Source organism: Chelon labrosus (genome assembly GCF_963514085.1).
Source record: "Chelon labrosus genome assembly, chromosome: 21".
NCBI lineage: Eukaryota > Metazoa > Chordata > Actinopteri > Mugiliformes > Mugilidae > Chelon > Chelon labrosus.
Genome location: NC_140354.1, coordinates 17,939,515 through 17,961,940, shown reverse-complemented (window position 1 = coordinate 17,961,940; position 22,426 = coordinate 17,939,515). Strand labels below are relative to the sequence as shown.

At 46.8% G+C, this 22,426-nt stretch overlaps 1 protein-coding gene across 5 annotated transcripts in view; it reads right to left on the bottom strand.

Moving 5' to 3' along the window:
- The window catches only part of nfixb (nuclear factor I/Xb), a 136,457-nt gene that overhangs the window by 96,124 nt on the left and 17,907 nt on the right, over positions 1 to 22,426 (bottom strand). For all 5 annotated transcript variants that reach the window (XM_084571247.1, XM_084571250.1, XM_084571249.1 and 2 more), the window contains exon 2: positions 9,120 to 9,651. In XM_084571247.1, coding sequence (XP_084427373.1) covers positions 9,120 to 9,651 — 532 coding nt within the window. The remainder of the gene's footprint in view (positions 1 to 9,119; positions 9,652 to 22,426) is intronic.

Here is a 22,426-nt window from a genome sequence, read left to right as displayed (position 1 = left end):
ATTGTGACATTCAGCGCCTTAAAATTATTCGCAGATTGCTTCCCGGGCGAAATAGGACTCTGATGAATTTTCAAGAGCTCATATGGTTTTCACAACTCTCCACCCAGACAAAGACCAGCGAGGGGGATCCAGTTGGAGTGCTGCGCACCCCGCATCCGCACTTTCCAGCTGGGTCATATCGGCGCAGAAATATTTCTTTTTTTGCGCTCGCTTGCAAATGTGTACCTACAATGCCCACAGGCGTCAGGTGTGAACGGGGGGAGGAGGAGGAAGGTTCAGGTGCTGGCTGTATATCCAGAGAGGACACTCATATGTTCGGCTGAAGACAGTGTTTGTTGTCACGTGAGCATATGCACAAACACACAATCTGTCGGAGTGCAGACACAAACAACACCTAATATTTCAAACGCTCCTATTGACTTAAAGAGAGCTGCTGTGGACGTAGGCTTTAACTTTTAGCACAAAAAAAAACAACAAAGGAGACACATGCAACAGTTTCATTACCATTAAACATACGGTGACATGACGCTTTAAGCATCATGTCGACTAGTCACCGATCACGTAACGATAACAACACGGACGCCTCCAAGAAGACAGGTGAGAAGCCCAGTGGGTCGTTGCAGCAAACTAGCGGCAATTCATTAAGTATTTGGAAATACTTCACTAAAGATGAAGCCCAAACTACTGTGACATGTCAGTCCTGAAATACAACTAAACTACTAATGCATCTGAAAAGGCTAACGCTAGCAGAGGAGCGGTCCAAATTCACGCCGCGGTAGCAAAGAGAAGGAGGCTGCACATCAACGATTTGATGGTGAATTTCATTGTCAAAGTTATGAGACCTTTAGCTGCAGTACACGGAGAAGGCTTCAGAGAAATACTGCATTTTTTAACCTGGCTACACTAGCTTTGGAGTACTATTAAAACCTATCGATGGTGCTGAGTTGCTGCATGTTCTTATACAGACTATATATATCTGCAGCTCACAGTATGTAGCACATGAGCTGTCTGTTCTCAGCATACAATCAGGTCACGAATATAGATTTGATTGTTGCAAAGCATTAGTTGGCGTTGACTTATTTTATAGAGGCAAAAGCAGCAGATTTAACAGCTGACTCGTCTTGACTCCTAACTTTATGATTAGTTTGGAATAACGACACGTTGCAGAAGTCTGCTGCAGAAAATGTTGGTTCTCTAGGAGCTCCAATGTAAAATTTCAAATGCTTTACGTCAATGATTGGCCCTGAAAGAACCTTTTTTTTTTTGCATCTGCAAAGCCTCCAAAATCCCCCGATGAGTGCATTTGCTGGACTTCAAACGTGCGTCACGCTGCAATTTAATACGCACATTTATCTGTGCGGCGCGAACGACTTTTTTTGGGCAAACGAAAGCGCGAGCACAGTTTGTGGCAGAAAGACGGGTTACGACTTCAGCAGCGCCTCTCTCTAGACATTGATGAATTAGATTTAGCAGTAAATATTTGTACGCGTAGAGCAGTCGGACTCGAATGAAGACGCAAAGCCGACGCAACGAACAAAACACGACAAGCCACGAAGCCGCTTTGTGTGTTCAGTCTTCTATATCACAGCTTTTGTAATTAAATTATATCTAAGGGAGGAAAAAAAAACCCGTGAATGACATTAAGGGAAAAATCTGCAATATACACTTGGTCCGTGTCCAACGACGAGCGTTTGTCCAGGAATAGCAAACGACGGCCTCTAACGGAGGGGGCGGAGCAGCTACCTGGACGCGGCGCTGCACTTTGTGGAGCCTCAGCTGTATAGGTATCTCTTTGCATGAGTGCGGGGGATGCCCTCTATAGAGTGAAAGCGATCTGAGTGGATTCCTCTGGCAGGGCTCCGTGCTCTGGTTGCCCACACAGTAGGCTGGAAGTGCCACGAGAAAGCAGCCCAGCGCTGCATGGCCACTCGCCGTGCCAACCAGGCCAGTCGCTGACACTCCTTGGATATCGCCCAGGAAAGGTACACAGAGACAAAAAAACAAAGCTACGTGGCCATAGCAACCCTCCTGAACGCACTAAAGCCATTCTGGAGCATTTGGACGGTTAAAGCAGGAACTTTTTTATCAGATATAAAATGCTTAAAGCTAAAATATGATATGTGTTTTCCTAAATCCCAACAAACAATGCGATTTCAAATACTCCTGTCTCCCTAATCTCCTCCATATTTTATCGCTCGCCAGGGAGGAGAGACCGGAAGAAAGAAAAAAAAAACTGAAAACGATGAGTTGTTTTCTCCATCTTTTCAAGAAATTTATGCGCCGGAGCTGCCAATAAGAATTCAAATGAGTGCGAAATTATAGACGAGAGAGTTGGGCGCTGACAGTTGACGGGTATAATGAGAACGTTGCCGTCCAAAAAAACGACGCCGGTGAAACGGAGATGCTCGCCCACCCGCCCGTCCGCCCGCCCGCCCGCCCGCCCCGAGAGGCAAACAGACGGAGGAGAAGAGTGTCAGGTGATTTCGTCGAGTGGCGGTGGGTGCCCCGCCCTGGAGAGCGTCCTCGGAAGAAATATTGAGGAAGGATGGAACGCCAGAAACTGTGACAGCTACACAAACTGGTTTTATCCTCCTTGAAGAGGAAGAATCTGAACGACTTAAGCTTAAAACAACAGTGCTACAGTTATTATTAATAACGTCGACTCATCCCGATCTTAAATCAGTCTTGGAAGTGGTGTAAAGAAAACAAAAAGGGAACACAGCGCTCCTTTATTCTCCCCGACGCCCTGCTCAAAGTGTAAATCCCTCTCTTCATTTCTCCCGTCTGAGTGCCTGCGCTCGCCGCTCAGTCGCTCGGAGACGATGTGCCGAGGCTTCTTCTTTATTTGCCCGATTAATTAAGAAGTAGCCGCGTTCGGCGCCCGCTTCACGCCCACCTTTCCCCCCGGATGCGCGAGCGGCGGCGGCGACGTGACACCCGGGCGAAATCGCAAAGGAGCTCCTCACCGAGCTCCAGGCAGGCAGCTTTAAATCCTAAAGCGTGGACGGGAGCCAGAATACCTGAATCACCAGTTTTATTCCACGCTGCGATCGGCCCGGGGAGCGAGCCCCCCCAGCCACCCCCACCACCACCTCTGCGACCCCCATATATTCACGCTGTTATTTCAGGGAACAAAAGCAGGGCTCTCGAGGCCATGGGTGGATCCGTGAAAGGAAGAAAAGGAGTCCTGCTCCTGGTCCCGGCTGAATGGGGGCCTTTCACACTTTAGAGGGGCCTGTTTACTCTCCCTCAATAATGGCTCTAATTTTCTGATCATTATTGAGTAATTCCATCCACCCCCACACCCAGCGTTTAACGCTTTCTCCCATCACTCACGGCGCCACGTTCTTGCCTCCGAAAGGGGGCCCCGGGGTCCCTGTCACGAATGATCTACACTGCATGTTCTTCCTTTAAATCCGTTTAATCCTGACTGCAAGTTCCTGCTCCGTCTATGAAATAAAAAAATATATATATTCACAAAAAAAAAAAAAGGAAAAAGAAGGAATTATTCTGACTCATTCAGAGGAGCTGCGCTTTATCCTCCATTTTGTTTTGGACCTGAATCCACAGACGAAGCACCATCGCAGCGAGCAGCAATAATCGCTCTGCTAAGAAACAGTGGAAAATATTTTTTTTTTGAGGAAGGGGAGAAAGGAAAAAAACCTGTCTGGTAACCCGATAGCATTTTTATTCGACGTGCCGACATCTCCGCAAAATACGACCCTCGGTTTAGACACATTTTCTTTTTCTTTTTTTTTTCCGGTCTAGCACCCCGCTGCGAGAAAGCATCCATAGGAGCGGAGCTAGGGGGCGCGAGGGGACGCGCAGAGGTGGAGGAAGTGTTAAAAAACGAGGATATTGGGTGGGGAGAGGAAAAAAAAAAAAATTGTTAAAATGAGGGAGAAAGAAAAAGGATCAGAAGGAGAGAAGTTGGCAGGGGACTGTGTGTCGGTTTGAAAAGCTGGCACCTTCTAAACAGAGCTGCAGCTCTGGGTGCCAAACGCTGCCAACCAGCCCCACTAGCCTGAATATCTGCCCTCCCTCTCTCTTTGTTTTCGCCGTGGCATTTTGCATTATCTTTATTCTACGCTTTTCTTTTTTACTTTATATCAGCGCTCGATATCATCCCAACAGAAATGAGTGACGTTTATTACCTTTAAAGGAGAGAACAACCGAGCAGAGGGGAAATTAAATTGTTTCCATTATTCAATATTCAATATTCAAGGATTTTACTTCGGTTTATTTCATTTAAGAGGATTTAGCTTGCGTAAAAAATTGCGTAGTTTTGAATAAAAAGATCCAGGTAGAAAAGAGGGAGGGGGTGTGAATTTGTTGGGGTCCTGGAAAAGAGCTGTCCCAAATCACAGGGCAAGCCTCGGCTCGCTCCGCTCCGCTGGACCGAGGGAACGAGGCGCGAGGCCGGACCGATCAGAATCCGGCTGCTGGGAAACGGCCCAGGAAAGACGTCCTCTCCTCCTCTACCTCCTTTTTTTTATTTTATTTTACCCCCCTCCGCTGCCTTCACCTCTCTCCTCCTCTCTCCTCCTGCTCTTTGCCCCTCGGCCCGGGCCCGGCTCAGGAGCCAAAGCCGCCCCTCCTGCGCGCGGGGGACACGTATGTTTTCAGCGGACGGACAGATTTCGGGCCTGGCGCCTGCACAGAGGGAGGAGAGGACCGGTCGGTCGCGCAGATTCACGCGCTGAAACGAAACGGTGTTAAGAGACTAAAAATAATCCGCAGAGGAAAGAAGAAAAATAAAAAAATAGCAGGCTCTTTTTAGACAAAAATATAATAAAATATATATATATTTTAATTGTTTACTAGACTTGCTAATGCATATTTAATTTCCTGAGAAATAAATACATTTCTCTTTGTTAAATCAGCAGCAAAACAAAGTGAACTGATCTGCTAAAGAGACACCATAACATTTATTTATTAACCTTAATTACACAATTAATTAAAAATCACTGTACAGTGAAATTAGGAAATAAAGCTCCTCCACGTCGCCCACCACGAGCACTCTCTGCTACAGGGAATTTTTCTATTTGCAAAGCTAAGACCTGACCTTCGTTTCAGAATTAGACATAATTCAATCATACCCTCAGCCTTTTTTTGTGTGTATCTTTTCCAGTATTATTCACTAAACTGGATAATTACAGAGAATACGAAGCAGGCTGGCCCGGCACCAAGCCCGCCGAGCTATAGAAGGGGCCGGAAAGTTGCGAGGAACGGTTTAAAGGAGGTCAGGGGACCGGGAGGCCGGAGCGCCGGCGCGACCGTCTTTTCACCGGCTCGCTTGGAAGCCAGATCACGCTGGAATAATGTGTTTACCAGCGACTCCTTACACTCCGCACACTCCGCTCCCTCTTTTCAATTTATATAACGCGCGCACATTACAAAAAAAAAAAAAAAAAGCAACTGGAAAAGCTCTGAAAACGGGCCAAGCTCGTTGGCTGCAGGAGGCCCCTCCGCCTTAACGGAAAGCGCCACGGTGTCACCGTCCCGTCGTGAAAAAAAGGGGCCTCGACTGAAGCTCGAAACTTTACCGGGCGCATTATTTCCAAAACGACAACAAAGCGTAAAGACGTTTTTCTTGTTTGTTTTTTTTTACTTTACACCAGATAAATGCGTCTCTCCCTCTGCGCTCTCTGTTTTCTCCCGTCGGCCCGGGTTACGGGCCGGTGCCAGAACGCTGGAGCACAACTCGTTCTGCTCTCTGTCCAGAAATCACTGCTCTGCACGGCGGCCAAGAAAAAGAGGAGTCTGAGAGTTTTTCTGTTAATCATTGTGTCCTGCAAACACTCGGCGAGCGGCATGACAACATTAACCTGAGTGCACGGGACCGTGACCGCTGTATTTTGTTTTTTTTCTGCGGCACATGTTCAGCCTAAACAGAAAGATCCCATTTGCAGAAAAACAACAAACCCCGCTCTGTCCTGTTTGATTTCTTCTTCATTACGTAACTGCATCTGATAATGTTACCTCCTTTTGAAGCTCAGGATATTGGGCAGAGCAGATAAGATGCGCCTGACGGATTAGCGTGACGTTAAGTCTCTCGGCCTGTCTCCGAGTTCACCCCTTCTCTTTTGTCTGTCCCTATTAAAAAGATATTCTAGTTTGTAACGTCTGGACCGCGCACAAAGACACATTTACGGGCAAACGAGCATCTTGGGCTGCGCGGTCGCGCGGCGTTGTCTGGCGAGCACATGTGCGCACACACACAGCCGGCTTTCGGGACGGGGCCCAGGCACCTCTCCGCTCCGTCTGTCTGTCTGTCTGTCTGCAGATACGGAGGCTGCGCTCTCAGAAAACATCTTTTTATCATAACAGCAACGGGTAATGAAAGCCGCATGGCGGAGGGGAGCTCGGCGTCCAAACATGACTAATGCCGGAGCTGCGCGGCCTCGTCAGGACCGACAAATAAAATAGCACGTCGCTTCGAGAAAACATGACCTGAGCCGGGGGTCTCTAGGTAGAGGGAGGCCCCGCAGCGCCCAACTGGCGGGCCAGACTTTGATTTGTGATCAAAGATGAGATCAGATCCACCTCCTCCTCCTTGCCTCCCTCACTTCCTCCTCATCCCTGAACCATTATTGTTTTCAAGAATTGGCGAGCCAGCCAGGTAGTCGTCAAAAAAAAAACGGCTCGTCGTAGTCGTTGGACCTTTTATTTATTTATTATTTTTTGCAGCTGCGGTGCAGAAGTGCAGATTAGAGTATGGGGCAGCTTTGATCTGTCCCTGCTCTCGCCAGCCCCCCCAACCCACCCCTCCCCCGCCTGGAAGGGCCCAAGTCTATAATTGGACAAAAGCAGAGACACATACTGTACTGTGGGGAAGCAGAACCAGAGGAAGAGAGAGGGGGGGTTAGTGAGTGAAGGGGGGTGTATCTCCTGTTCTGTCAATCACGCCGCTTGAAGGCAGAGCCCTCCCCAACGCCCCCCCTCCCCTCTACCCTGCAGCTGGCGACAGTGACATCAGCGGGGACAAGAGAACTGAAACGCCGCGGACGGGGGACGAGGCGGGTGACGCGGCAGCGGTCCAATCATCGGGCAACTGGCAACTGATAGCTTCCGCAAAAGACACAGACACCCTGGAACGAGGGGCTAAGAATAAAACTGTACCGCTGCCACCCCAAAGGTTAGGACGGAGCCACTGCCCGCCTGTCCTCTGGTTAACCCCGGCGTGCCGGCCCGGAAAACAGCGGTTCGTGCTCGGATTTGTAGTTTAGTTAGCCGCTAACGTATTGTTTCGTTGAGCGCAAGGTGCTGCAGGTCTTTCTGTCCAAACCACCGCAAACGAACACTTCCATGAGCCTTTCCCACGTTTAAAAATCTAAGTTTGCAAACAGATTTATAAGTGAGAGCTCTTATATGAGGAGAGGAGTCCACTGCACGTAGCGTGGCTGCTGGAAAGAAAGAAGAGGTTTTACTCCGAGGGGCACCAGGCTGCGCCGGGAGCTAATCTGAGCCGCGGTCTCGCCACGGCGCATTGTTGAACGGGAAGAGGCGCTCGCGGAGGCCCCGTAAACTCAAGCAGAGTTACACACTGGGCTGAAAGGAGCCTGGCATGGTGGGGCGGGGGAGGTGGGAGAAGGGGGGGGGGACTCCGTCACACAGAGGAGCGCTGCGCCTCCCTGCCAAGGAGAAGAATTAAGGTCCTGTAACTGTATGCCAGTCTGCGGTAAGAGGAACCCGGGGAGGACGGAGGAGGAGAGCCGAAGAAAGAGCTGCAGCTGTGTTTGTCGCGCGGACGCACCTGACGACTCCACCTGCAAACACCTGACGGGGAAAAACTCGCCGCCGCTGGGGAGGGGGGCTCGGTGAAGGAGGGCGAGATCGTTCCACGGGATACGGCTAATCTCTGCTAACTGTGGTGCAGCTAGGCTCAAATTACACGTTTAAAGCACCTTGTGGGTCACCTTTTTTCTTTTAATTTTACTTTTATCAATTATTTTTGATCGCACGACGTCTGCAAACAGATCTGTTGTGAAAATGAAGCTTGGGCGAATTATTAAAGACATTTATTTGCTTAAAATGAATTGTTTTGCGTTTCTTTTAGTTGCAAAAGCAATAAAAATATATTTAATAATTTACTATAATTGTGTAAATGTAGAATTAACATTTCAATGCTGTGATTTAGATAAAAAAAAATGAAATTGCATTGCTAAATTTAAAATAAACTATTATAAATATAACAATTGAACTATTAGATTTCGCTCTAATGGATCACATCCCTCACAGCAGGTTTTGTAGACCCTTAAATTCCTTCCACCGCCTCTATTCGGACTCACGGAAACACGTGAGCACGGAAAAACAAAAAAAAACATCCCCCTCGACGTAAACAGAGGCAGCTCGTACGTGATCGGAGCAATCGAGGCGGACGGACGGCGAGCGGCACAGCTTGGGTGTTTGAGGTGCAACTCGAGGGTGCGTTCGTATGTGAGTGTGTGTCCACTTGTGATTGTTAAAGTGTGTGTGTGTGTGTGTGTGCGTGGAGAGAGAGAGGCTGAGGCTGCAGACAGGCTGCCTCCTAAACTACCTGGGACTGGGCCAGCTGTCACTGCGCTCTCCAGACCACCACCGCCACACACACACACACACACACACACACGCCGCGCCGCCGCCGATGCACTCCAATCTCACAATAACACACACACGGATTACAGACACATGACAAACTGCCTCGCGCGCGTCACCCACGCGCAGATAAACAGGTCTGCAGATGCTTTTGTTTACGGATGGCACCGGGAAACATGCACATTTGGATTTGGGCAAATTTGCACACAAATAACTTGAACAAATGTACCAATGCAAACATATCTCAGTGTAAACACGGGTTTTAAACCTGACTGTCGAACTCTCCGGATCTCTTTAGGCCAGATAGAAACATCAATCTGGGGGGAAAACATTTATTTTTTTTTTCTAAGGATTATACAGACGGTCCCTTTAAATGTCAAGATGTGGTCCTTATCTCGGCGCTGACTGGGTTTATCAAAGCCTGGCGTTGGCTCAGGTCGGTACACAGTGAAGGGCAGGGTCTAATCTGGGACTCTTTCTGCCAAAGAAGTGTGTGTGTGTTTGTGTGAGAGGCTGTACGCTACATGTCGGCTTTCACATACCTGGTGTGTGGACGAAGTAGGCCAGGTAGAGATCCAGCTCCTTGACCGTCACCCCGATGTGGTGCGGCTGGACGCACAGGCCGTGGTTGGAGCACTGGGGCGACTTGACCAGCCGCTCGCCGTCCGTGCTCTCCAGGGGGCTGCCTTTAAACAGGATGACCATCACCAGGTCCAGCCGCCACACCTTGTCGGCCTGGCGGAGGCAGTCGATGCGGCGGATCTTGCCCTTCTGGTCGGGGTTGGACAGCACGCAGCAGGGGGGCTTCTTCCCCGTGATGGTGAGCACAAAGTCCTCGCGGAACTCGGGCCGGATGTCCTTGCGGAGCTTGGCCAGCAGGCGCGAGGCCCACTTCTGCTTGATCTCCGGCTTCTCGCCGAGCAGCTCGTCCTTCACCGCGCGCTCCTCGTCCTTGGTCATCCTCTTTTCGTGCTTCTTGAAGTACTTGCGCTTGCGGGCCTGCAGGTTGAACCAGGTGTAGGAGAAGGCACGGACATGGGGGAGGAGGGCCTCAATGAAGGGATGAAATTCATCCTGGCGAGATATAAAAAAAAAAGAAAAAGAAAAAAGACGTGGCGTTAGGAGGGTTGAAAAAATAAAAAATAAAAAAAAGGATTTAATTTGAAAAGGCAGCATGCAACACATTTAAATAAAATCAATAAAAAAAGAGGAAATTGTGAAAATGCATGCATGATAATAATCTAAATTATAAAGTCATTTTTAATAAAACATTACAAATTTTTATCATTCAGATTCAAATAAAAATAAACATGCAACCATGCACGATAAATATTAATCTTAACCGTAAGATGCAAAGGTACAATGTAAAGCATCCTTCTTTTAAAAAATGTAAAAACGTTCAAAGACGAGAAATAATAAGAAAACGAATTCAAATCCAAAAGCAGCAAGCAGTGGAAAAAAATGAGCCAAGTTGCGCTCCCCGGGTCTCCCGCTGCAAAAAGAGAAGTTATTCTGCTGTACCATAATACCTTCACTACATATCTCTGGGCGACAAAGCCCAGATCTCGCCACAGCGTTCCTGTGCCAGGGTTGCCACACACCGGTCGCTCCCCACCGCCAAGCTTTGCCGCCACTAGACCACTGTTGAAATGTGCCGCTAAGAGATCAGCCATACCATTTCCTATCCTGCGCTACCATGCAAAAAAAAAGGGAGCTCCAACCAGACTCACATTTCCACAACAAACTGAAAGCAGACAGAAATCACCACAGAAAACCACACTGCTAGAGGAAGACAGACGGCCTGGTAGTTACCATTTTGCACTCTCATCATAAATTTGGCACAGCGTTTAAAGTGAAAAAAAAAAAAAAAAAAAATCTCCTGCACCAGTCTCCCTCTCTCTCGCTCTCTCTCTCTCTCGCTCTCTCCCTCTCTCTCTCTCTTTTTTTTTTTTTTTTCCTCCTGCGCTCCCCAATGTAAAGCAAGCGCTGGTTTTGGCAGGGTGCGAAGAATTAGCACATGAAAAAAAATTTTAAAAAACAAAAATTTGGGGGTGTAAATAAAAATAATTTGCAGAATATGGTTTTCAATAATAAAAAAAAATTTTGAAAAAAAAGACAAACAGTGGGCTAAAGTTTCAAACAAGCCCAAGATTTTTTAGAGAGGCGGAAAATTCACCGCAGTTTGGACCAACGCCAAAAAGTTCATTAGACGAAACAAAATTTTTTAGGTTAAAATACAAATATATTGAATTATGGTTAAAAAAAAAAATTAAAATAAAAAAAATAAATTCAACAACGGGAATAGATGCACTTAAAATAAACCGTCCTTTGTGCTTTCCAAAAAAAAAATAAAAAAATTGAACCGTGGAGAAAAAAAAAAAAAATAAAAAATCCTTGGCAAAGTGTAATTGGTAGTGGTGTCTGTTCTGATCCCTGGGCCCCGGCACAAGACTCACAACAACCCAACACACACACTATCAAACACACACACACACAACACACACACAGATGGGGGGGCCAGAGAGAGCAGAGCGCAGAATAGGGAAGGAGAAGAGAAAAAAAAAAAATAGAGAGCCCAATCAATGTTGGACGAGCGCATACGACCGCTGGCAAAGCCGAGTGCTGCTTCTTTTTTCCCCTTTTCTCTCCAACTCTCTCTCTTTCTCTTCCTCGCTCGCCGTCTCTCGTCCTCTCCGCGTTCTTTCCCTAACCATTGCTTGAGCCTCTGCCAGCGCCGAGTAGGGCCCACCTATTTGGCAACGAGATGCCTGTAGCCCAGCCAATGCGTTAGCTTCAAGAGCTGAAAGGGAGGGAAAAGAGAAAGAGGAGAGGAGGGGGAGGAGGAGGAGGAGGAGGGGGAGGGTGGTAGTGGCAATGAGAGAGAGAGAGAGAGAGAGAGAGAGAGGGAAGGAGGGGGGAGAGCAGGTGGGAGTGTAAGAGAGCGCGCTGCCTTGTCCGACGCTGCACAATTTGCCAAATCGACAAGTTCCACTCTGACACGGAGGCAAAGTTCAAGGGAGCAAGTCTTCTCCTGCACCAATCCCTACAGCCGTCACCCTGCCTCCATCTTTACTATGGCCGCCTCCCTCCCTCCCTCCCTCACCCCCTCTTCCCCCCACCTCAACCACAAACCCCCGCCCTCCTCTCTGCGCTGCTCTCCCTCTCTCTCTCTCTCTCTCTCTCTCTCTCTCTACCCCTCTCTCTGCTTGCATAATGCCACCTTGGCAGAGGATGGCAAAGAGAGGACACACAGCTTCAGAATCCCTCCAGACCCCACCACCGGCAGCTGCTCATGGGTTTACCACAGCAAACAAAGAGGCAGAGAAACAAACCCGGGCAGCCGCACTCGTCTCACTGCACACACAGGGATGAATGATTTAGAGGCACAAGCACAGAGAGACGGTCGCACAGTTTTAAAGGGAAGTGGGAGACGAACGATCGGCGGCGTCTTCCCCCTCCCCAAAAAAAAAAAAAATTTCGCCTTCCGCCTTCCTCGACTCCCGGGAGGTTTTGGAGGCGTTCGGTCATGGGAGCGTCGGAGGCGGCGGCGGTGGCGTTCCCTCACGGTGAAGCATGTCATTCGGGGCTGCACCTGCTCTGCAGACGGCTAGTCTGAAGGCACGAGTGCTGCTGCCGAACCGTGAACAAGAAAATGACCGACACATTCTACGAAGGGGGGGGACAGCCTTCCAAGTTCAATGCATCACAAGGGAGTACCCCTAGGTACATGTCTGGGTCCACTATCATTCTGGAGAAAAGATTAACTGACTTCTACTTATTTCAGTCACTTCCTACTTCTCAGATATATGAATCTGATGATTTGCTGCAATCTTTCTGTCCGTTCAAAGCTATTAACACACATCTGTCACATTTTTGTGCACCAATAACACATTAATCTTGCAGAAATAAGTGATTCTGCAGCTCTAAATGAGTGTTTTCAACGGTTATTTCAATTCAGGAACGTGCTACAGACCCCCCCCAAAACCGCCACGGACTAGCCGAGCACCGGCTGTAGTTTGATTTGCCAAATAAAAATAACGTAAGACGGAGAAACTGCGCGCGCAAACAAGCAAACTAGCAGGTCAAACCATTCGCTCAGTGATAAAACATGGAAGCCTCCGCCCTGCAGCGCATCCCAGCTCCATCACAGACTACACAGGCCTGACGAGGCTCTGAGCCGTCACCAGCAAGAGGACGGAGGTTGAGGTGTGCGCCTCCGCCTCCGCCTCCAACTCGTTCGTTCTTTTGATGCATGGCTAGACAACGCGACAATGGACTGCTGCATTAAAGTTACCGTTGCAGGAGATGATCTCTGGTGCTTAAATGTGATTTTTATTTATTTATTTATTTATTTTACATGTGTCTGTGCTTCTCAATATGAATTAAAGCTTCCTGGGTGACCCTGCCAAAATGCAAATAAACCACCATTCACATGTCAGTGCAATTTGACTACCAGCGGGTTTTAAGTCATTTTCCTTAGTTATGCTATTCGCCTTCCAAGGGATGAAAAAAAAGATGCGTTTATATTTATTTTCCAGGATTACCTGTTTTATTTTTTTTTCATTTTTCATTCAAGAAGCCAAATCTGGAGGGAGCAGAGGCCACATCCAAACTCTCTGTGGGTGATCTGCTCTCCTATCACCTCCTGCAACACACCAGGCCTTGGCCTACATGGAGCTATAATGGCTCAGGTTTATGTGTGTTTAAATATACGCTCATTTAGTTTACGGAGACAGGCATAATCTCAGGTTAATCTCCTTACCTGGAAATTAAATTAAGACCTTTAGCTTCGATTTGAGAGCTTGTTATCAATTAGCAGTTGTGTTTATGTAAGGTGCAAACTAAAAAAAGGATGAGTTTCCCCTTTAAAAAAAAAAAAAAAGAAGAATCATCCGGTCTGCGCACGTTATAGGTCACGATTTAAATAAGAAAATAAGACAAATAATCCCTTTGCGAGTTTCACTAATAGACTCGTATCGTTCCAATTAAATTAATGGATTATTCTCCAACCAACACGATTTTCTGGCTCCAGAAAAAAAATCATCATAAGACCAAAAAACTCAGCCAAAACAATTAAAAATGCACCATGACTTCTTCTTCTTTTTCTTCTCCTATTCCTTCGTCTTCTTCTTCTTCTCTCTCTTCTCATAGGGCACTTAAAATATGAATGCTTAAATTAAAAAAAAAAAAAAAAAAAAGAGGGAAGACATCATTGATGGACTCTGCCAGGAATAATTAAATAAGAAAGAAAGAAAGAAAGAAAGAAAGACGGGCTGGCATATCCGCAAGCGACGCATTTTGCACTCCACCGTTACTAAAACCCGACCTCAATTAAGACTAATACCGCGAGAGGAGACTCCAAAAGCGCGTGCATTTAAAAATAAATAAATAAATAACAACCCGACATTATTATTAAGTCTTGAAATGAATCGCGATTTATATTAAGTGTAAAAAGAAACAAAAAAAACCCAACAAAAACGTAAAACGCCCGTAAAAGTCATCTGGCGTATTAAAAAATAAACAAAACCTTGTCGCGATGGCAACAAGCGGAGCCCGCAAAACGCCGCTTTTCCGTCGCAAAACGCGTCAGTTTCATTTTCGGGATTTTTCTTTTTCCATTATTTCTATTAAACACCCTGAACGGAGCCGGGCCATGACGAGACACAGGAAAAGATTTTTTTTAAGTCTTTTATTTTTCAATTCTCCGCACGTCTGACCGAGACTGAGAGGAGTTGGCTGCCAACTTCAGATTAACTCTTTCAGTGAGGAGAGAAAAGGCTCTTAACTGTGGAAAAAAACAAAAAAACACACACAAAAACAAAAAAAAAACTGTCTGACTCATTAGTGAGCCTTTGCTTTTTGCATCTACAATTACTCCAGCATTCAAAATATCTGTGTTTTTTATTACTTTTCCATAAAATATTATCAAATTATGATCCTATAAATGGATTCTATGGTTTAAGTTCATATTTTCTTTCTGTGTTTTATCCAGAAAATAATTATATTGCATTTAGTCTGATCAGAATTAGGATTTTCAGATGATCACATAAATAAAGGCAGCAAGTGAAGGCTTTCGTACGTAAATAAAAGTGGCGGGACGCCGTCCTGCCTGCTGCAGTTGCTTTAGATCCTCAAACGTAAAAAAATAAATAAATAAAAAACGGTCGAATGCATGCAGCTAAAAGTAGCAATTAGAAGTTTTTAGCGAGGCAGCCTTGTTTGACTCGTTTTTTTTTTTTTGGAGGTAGGAGTTGCATTAAAGTCCAAATCCTCAAGCCAAATAATCAAAACTCTGGCACAATGAAACGCAGTATTTCTTTTGTTATGATAAATCCCTTGGCTTGAAAGTTTTGTTTTTCCGACCGCCGTTTAAAAATGCTCCATGTAAATAATTTCTCCAATGCCCGGAATATGAGAGCAACTTCTCTGGATGGTGTCGTTTTTCTCGCGAGGGTGATGAAAGTCTACCTCTCCCTCTCTCCCTCTCTCTCTCTGTCTCTGTGACCAGGCGGCAGGCGTCTCCGACCTCTACGGAGGCCGCGTCTCGTCGGGGCCAATTAAAACCGAGGGCCCGGGCGACCTGAGGGGCCCCCCTAATGAAGGGCCAGGCGGGGTCCTCGGCAGCGTCCTCTCCAGCCCGGCTCAGCGTCCCTGACCCTGGACGGAGCCTGACACTTGCCCCCCTAAGCTCAGAGCGCTGATGGAGAGCCAGGGCACGAGGACGGTGGAGGAGGAATCGCTTTCTTAAAGCTCACAGCCACAAACAACTGATGAAATCCTCTCCAGTAGTTAAGGATGTATTTATTTAAGTGTGGAACAGGATAAAATTGCATTCATGTTCTCCGGTTTCCTCCAAAACTCCCTGATTCTATAGAAAGTCTTCTTCAGCTCGCTGTGGTTTTGTACTGTAATGTGAACAAGCTCTGTAGCCTGCTGCCTGACCTTCCAGTGTTATCACACGCAGCAATCATTAGAACCAGGTGGACACAGGATTGCATTTTTACAAAAAAAAGAGAGAAAAGAAAAAGGGGGGAAAAGACAGAAACTCTGAACACACACACACACACTTTCTCTGCAACGCATAAAGATCCACGGAGCTCGGTGCCCCCGCGTTGGTTGCACTTATCCGAGTTTACAAACCGGCACGTTACTATGTGTGAAAAATCTGCAAGCAATTTGCGGTGGCTGCGTGCTAACGTGCTCGGGGTGGGCTGCGCGGGGAGGGGGGCGAGCCGAGGAAGAGGCACGCACGGCACATTCCAGTCTCACGGAGCTGCTCTGCTGCAGAGCTGGGCCCGGGCCCTTTCCGAACCTCCCCCCACTTCAGGGTTCCCCCCCCCCCCGTCTCGCCCCTAACTCCGGGAGGCCGACCGGCGTTTAGGCTCCGGCTCGGTGCATTAATCTTTAAATCAAACTACGCACTACGACACGAATCCATAACAAAGACGATGATTTGTTGCGGCCCGAGGAGGAGTAACGCAGGTGGAGGCTTGCAGATGTGCGTGGATGCAAATGAGGCTGTTTATTGATTGCGCTACAGGTGCGGTCACACATGATATAAAGATATAAAGTCTTCGCAGCCCGGGGCGACGTGCCTCGTGACTTTCTTTTTCTATTTTTTTTTTTTTTTTTATTGCAAAAACGATTCTGCACACATGCATGCACACGCAAACACACGCTCAGAAACGTCTCCAGAGCCGCCTGCCGCTGTCTCGAAAGAATGCGTCGACGGAGGAGCCGCCCTGGATCTCAGCAACGAGTGCGAGAGAGACAGAGAGAGAGAGAGAGAGAGTGACTGGCCATGCTGGGACAGGCCGACTCAGCACCACAACAGCCATGACTGTGTTTTCTCACTCTGCCAGCCAACAGGCTACTGCTGCTCACTCCGCTGCCGGTGCAGACTCAGTAACAGTGATACTACTGAACCACGCTCAGACGTTGTGCCTTTTTTTGTTGCCGTTTTATCTCTTATATATTTAAACCAAACCTAAAGCTGCCAAAGAGGCTGGTAGTGGGGGGACGAACTTGCAAACCACAGCCAGCTTTAAGCAGCGTTTTAAGTGCTGCTGCTAATTTCCTACCCCCCTCGATAAACACATCGCGCCCGACCTGCAGCAAAGCGATGCATTTTTAGCAAATTCTCATTCTCTTTGTTCCTCTTTTTTATAAAAGGTGATAGATTTTTGATGCACAATTCGCCACGCTGGAGGTGAGATATCGTATCAGCCGATCAGCACGTCAGCGAGCAGCGTATATGGCACCGTCGCCTTTGATCGGCGCGGTTTGACGTAAATCGCGGAGAGCTGTGACACTGATTTATCAACAGGCTCAAAGCTGAGGGATGTTGCACCATAACCCCTCTCATGAAAAGATCTCTTTGCATTAGAATTTCAACACGGCCTCGAACGAAAGAGAGAGAGAGAGAGAGAGAGGAAAAAAAAAGGGGATCTTCAGGTTCATGTGTTAACTTGCCGCTTAGCAAAGCTGTAGGGCTTTACTCCACTTCTCAGGGAGACGAGTGCGAAATGCCAAAGTCAGCCTTTCACACACTGTTGGAAAAAGAAAGTGAGCTGAAACAATTGTGTTTTCAAACCGGAGGCAGATAAAGCACTCGAGCAGAACGGCGGCGCTGGTTGCGGAGGTAAACCCCGACTGCATGCAGCTCCCCCCTGAAACCCCTCTCTTGTTTTTCTGAAACCGAGATCACAATTTACACTCAGCTTTACGATCTTTTTTTTTTTTTTTTGGAAAAAACGCTCCTGTGACGTTTGATCTCGGTGTGGTTTGAGAGTGATACAGCTGCGTCTCCATCCTCCCTCCACCAGGTGCACACACGACGTTTGGTGGATTTACGAGCGCTCCTCAAAGCCTCTCGGCTGGTGTCGCTTACGCCGTTATGATATATATGTCGCCTTCAGTCACGCCTCTGATTCTGATCAGCGCTGAAAAACATTAATAATCACCTCCTTAAGATGTCAGGTCTCGTCCCGTTTTACCTCCTCGGATGCATTCACACTTTTTTAAGTTCCCCTCGTTCTCACTTTCCATTAAGAGCTTCCTTCCCAATGGAAGAGACGCAATCACAGCCTGCGGTTTATGCAAAACCTCCAGCGTTTCAACGGCGTTCAATAAATCAAGTGGATAAAGCGTTTTCCTCTTAGCGTTTCCTCGTTGAGCTGCCCGAGGACTGCTAATAAAAACGGGCCGATTCGTATTTAAAAGAACTCTAAACCTTTAATGAAATGCGTTCAGGCTCTTACTTGAAAGTGTCACTGAACGGCCCATTTCATGGAGCTTGGTTGTTTGCCTGTGTGTGTATATAAGCGGTATATATCTTGTGCAAGTGGTAAAACTGCAGCTAATGAAATACTGAATGTAGTTTTGGGGGAATTATTGCTCATATGGTGTTGTGCAAAGCCTCCCAACCCAAATTAATTTAGGTTTGCAGCGGTATGTGCACACAAAAGTGTTGTTTCTTAATGAATTTGTGCAGAAACAGTTTTAAAAAACAAGAAAAATAAGGTTAAAATGTCTTGATATGATTTTTTATTTTACTTTTTTTGCAAGGAGATGATGCATCGTAATTTGGGGGGCGGCGCTGCGACCGAAACATCCGCGGATTTTACGTAAAACCTAAACGTAATGTAATAAATTGCTTTTAACGATTCCAACAAAGACTGTCACTTAATTTAAGGCGTCTCTTGATGCCCCAAATGAGTGAGAACGGCAAGTTAAAGTCACAAGAATACGAGTATTGTTTTTAAACAGACTTCAAAACCTGTACGTATATTCTATATCATCCCTCTGCAGCTCTTCAGTGAAGTTATATGATGTTTGCACAAAGAGAAATAGAATTTTATTTGAGTTTTACCCAGTTTTCTTACTCTACTTTGCTCTTGTCAGATGCATTTACTATTTATTTTTCAAATCAAGATTTACACCTGTTAAAAAAATGCCATTTGAATCTATATTCGATGGTAAAATGAAGCTTACGTATTGCTTTGATTGATTTTTTGTAATATATATATAATTTTTGTATTATTTTAAGATATACACTCACTTGCCAGTTCATTAGGTACACTAGTGAAAACATTTTAATGTCCTGAACTAAGTCTTAGCCTCATGAAGGTTGTAGTATTGTCGAATTGCGCTCGTTTCTATTATTTTGGCAACCCCACTTTAGGACTTCATTCATTTTCACTCCTAATGAACTGGCATGTAAGTGTATATTCGCCATACTTTTAATTAATCATCTTTTTACTTGTAATGAGGTCGTTTCTCGGGTGGGAACCGGCGCAGGCGGCCTCGCCGGCTCCGCCACAGTCACGTATTTAAACACGGAATTCCTTCGGATTTTATTCCACGATATAAAAGTCAGCGCAAACTCCCACGGCCGCCGTTAATGGGCGCGCACACAGAGCTCTAAAAGAGAAGGGGTTGTTGAGGTTTACGGCCGCAGTGAGTTTGCAGGCATCTCTGCGGGCGGCCAGCAATGTGGGGAACGATAAGGCTGCGTGTGCATTGTTTACGGACAGAGAGAAAAAAAAGACTCGCCCCAGACTAAATAACTGTCCCTTTTCTGTCCACGCCACCGTCGCATCGCCGCAACCACAGCCGGCACGAGGGGAACAGCAGTGTTGTGGCTCTGAGAAACAGAAGGTAAGAAACACACACACATACACACACACACACGGACAAAAAAAGCCGCTGGCTGCCTCTCCGCGGTTGTTCGTCTTCCGGCCTGTATTTATCTTAGAAATTACATCTACATGCGGCGTCGAGTTAAATCAACAGCGCCGTTAACTTTGGCGTGTTCGGGGTGGTGGGTGCGGGGGAGGGGCGGGCTTGCGGACGAAACGGGGAGCCTCTGTAAAACAAGACAGGTCAGAAACTTTCCCAGATCGCCCCGATGCGCTGATTGCACACAATCTAAACTCTGAGACATATGTGTTAGCGACAATCACGGCGCAGGCCAAGGCAGGGGGGGGGGGGGGGGGGAATAAAAAAAAAACTCCCTCCTGAATAAAGGCTCCGGGAAAGTAAAGCCCACTACTAATGCAGTGTTGAACGCTTTGCAATCACACAAATAAAGGGGCAATCTAGCACACAATCAAACTAGAGATTTAGCCTGCTCTCCTGCCAACAGCTAGGGACCTCCTCTTTCTGAACAAGGGATGCACTATTGACTACACCCCCCCCCTCGCTCTCTGTCTCTCTCTCTCCAGTCTTCCCTCTCTGCCAGTCTGAAAGGCGTGATGCCAACCTCTTCCACCATTGGGCATGTTGCCCTGCCCTTTATGCAAATGCTCCGCCGCCATCACTTACTCACAACCCCCACTGTCTCACCCTCCACGTCTGTGCGCACCCAACCCCTCACGGCCTCCCGTCTATATATCTATTTTTTTTTTTGTTTTTTGTCTTCTGTACGTTTATGCCTAAACGGGCCACAACCTTAAGCCGTAGCCGTAAGTTCTTAATTACACTCTGATGCGCGTACGGGTCGCGAAAGAGGCGAAACGCGGAGCTCGCCGGCTTTGTTTCGTGCCTTCCTCAGGTCGAGGAAAAAAAAAAAAAAAAAAAAAAGGCTCCGACCAGGGGCGAATATTTCACAGAGGTGTGGTCGTATGTGTCTGTACGAGCCCTGATAAAGAAGGACATCTCCTGGCAAAAAGAAAAGAATAGGATAAAGACAAAGAACGAGGGCGTAAAGGAGGAGAGGGAAAAGGGAAAAAAATGAACTCTCGCAATTAGTCGTATTACATTTCCATTTGTTGAAACGTTTGCAGAAATGAGGCATCGTCGCAAAGAAAAGTCTAAAGATAAAAAAAATGCAGCCCCTTATTAGAGCTGGAGAGTAACGAGGGGTTAACCTGGCATAGCTAATAGCAAGCTATCATATATATAAGGGGGGAGTGGTGGTGTAGAGGCTAAGGAAGCAGGTTTGCATCCCACCAGGTATATGGCTGAGGTGCCTTGAGTAACCGCCTAACCCCCCCAAGTTGAGTTTTATGGTGTATTTCAACCGATACAAAGAAAACAAAACACCTTAACACAACTGGCTAGCCCTACAACCAATCAGAAGAACGAATTATGTGACATATGCTTTAGTTGCTGTTAACTATTGGTCCTAAAAAGGCGTAAATCTAAAAAAAAGCTTGCTTTTCCGATGGCAGCCATTTTTGTTGTTAAAGTGGAATTACCGTTTTTACAACCTGGACCTTATTTCTGGCATAAAATACGATCGTTTACTCACCCATATAACTTTGGTGTCATTTGGAGTCGTTCGGACGATATTTAGATCTGCGTATATCCATATAGTGGGAGTGACTGGGGCACCGAGACGCAGCCTCTAAATAACGTATTATCTGCCGCGAAACTGGTTCATTTCACCAATATTTTGTTATCGTACGCTAGTGCTATTCCCTGTTGAGTCCGGAGTTATCTGTTATCATCATCTGGGGTCTGTAGATTGCCTACTAACCTCTGACCTGGATTATGTCATCTCTGAGTTTGTTGAAAGGAGGATGCGGAGGCAGAGAGAGGAACAGTTGGCCAAAGAACAACAAACTGCTGCACGTCCGCGAATAGATAACAGGTAACTCCAGATTCAACGGGGAATAGCACTTGCGTATCATAACAAAATATTGGTGAAATGAACAAGTTTCGTGGCAGATAATGCGTCATTTAGAGGCTGCGTTTCGGTGCCCCAGTCACTCCCACTATATGGATATACGCAGATCTAAATATCTCCTGAATGACTCCAAAATGACACCAAAGTTATATGGGTGAGTAAACGATCGTATTTTATGCCGGATATAAGGTCCAGGTTGTGAAAAACGATAATTCCCCTTTAACAAAACCAACTCAACAGCGCTCTGGTGACGTGAATGACCACTACTGCTTCATAAAGCCAGGGAGAAACCATTTGGTTTGATCCTCCGGGCAGATCTTTACCGATCTTCGGCCCGGCTTCAAGTAAACGACAGGGTTAATAATGTGATAAAAGTCAATCGAGGCTGCCATCGACTGGGTTGTGAATAAACAAGGAAAGGGTAATAGATTTAATAGAGAAAGGACCTAAAGAGTTAAAGGCAACAGAGGACAAAAGATCTGTCAAACAAAAGCTCTGAGAGGCCAATAAAACGGACGACAACATGATTTGTGGGGACAGTGATAGGGTTAATAAAGTGGGCTGGAGGCTGAAGGAAGAGCCCTGCTAATGCTGTTAAAGCAGAGCTTCCGCTTCTGCCGTAGGGCGCAGGGTCCACACAAGCCGGACGGACTAGAGCCCACACACACACACACACACACACACCACAGGAAAGGAGCTAGGACCTAAGACAAACACTGCACGACCAGACGCACATATGCACAAACACTCCTGTCTCCTTATATGCCCCCAGGAGCACCGGCAACCATGTGGTGTCCCTGAGGCTACCAAGGGGTGATGTGAAAGGTTTCCATAAATTTCAACCGTTTAATAAAACAAACGCGAGCAAATGCGAACAGCGAAAGAAATCTCCCGTCTCGGTGGCAATAAACGGAATTTTTCTTTCTCCACATAAACAAACAGAGACGTCTAAACCCCCGGCAGTCTAAACCAACAGCGCAGCACCGCAACAATCTCCAAATATAAACTTCGGAGCCTTATTTCCCAAGCCTCCACACAATGGCTGTTCTAATCTTCCCGAGAGAAGGCGAGGCAAATAAACAGAAACCAAACAGGTTGGTTGACGGAGAACTTAAGATTTTAACAGCCTTTCCTTTTTATGGCCAATGCGCTAACACACACACACACACACACACACACACACCTTTCCCCTCTTCCTATGCGGACTTCCTCGTCTGA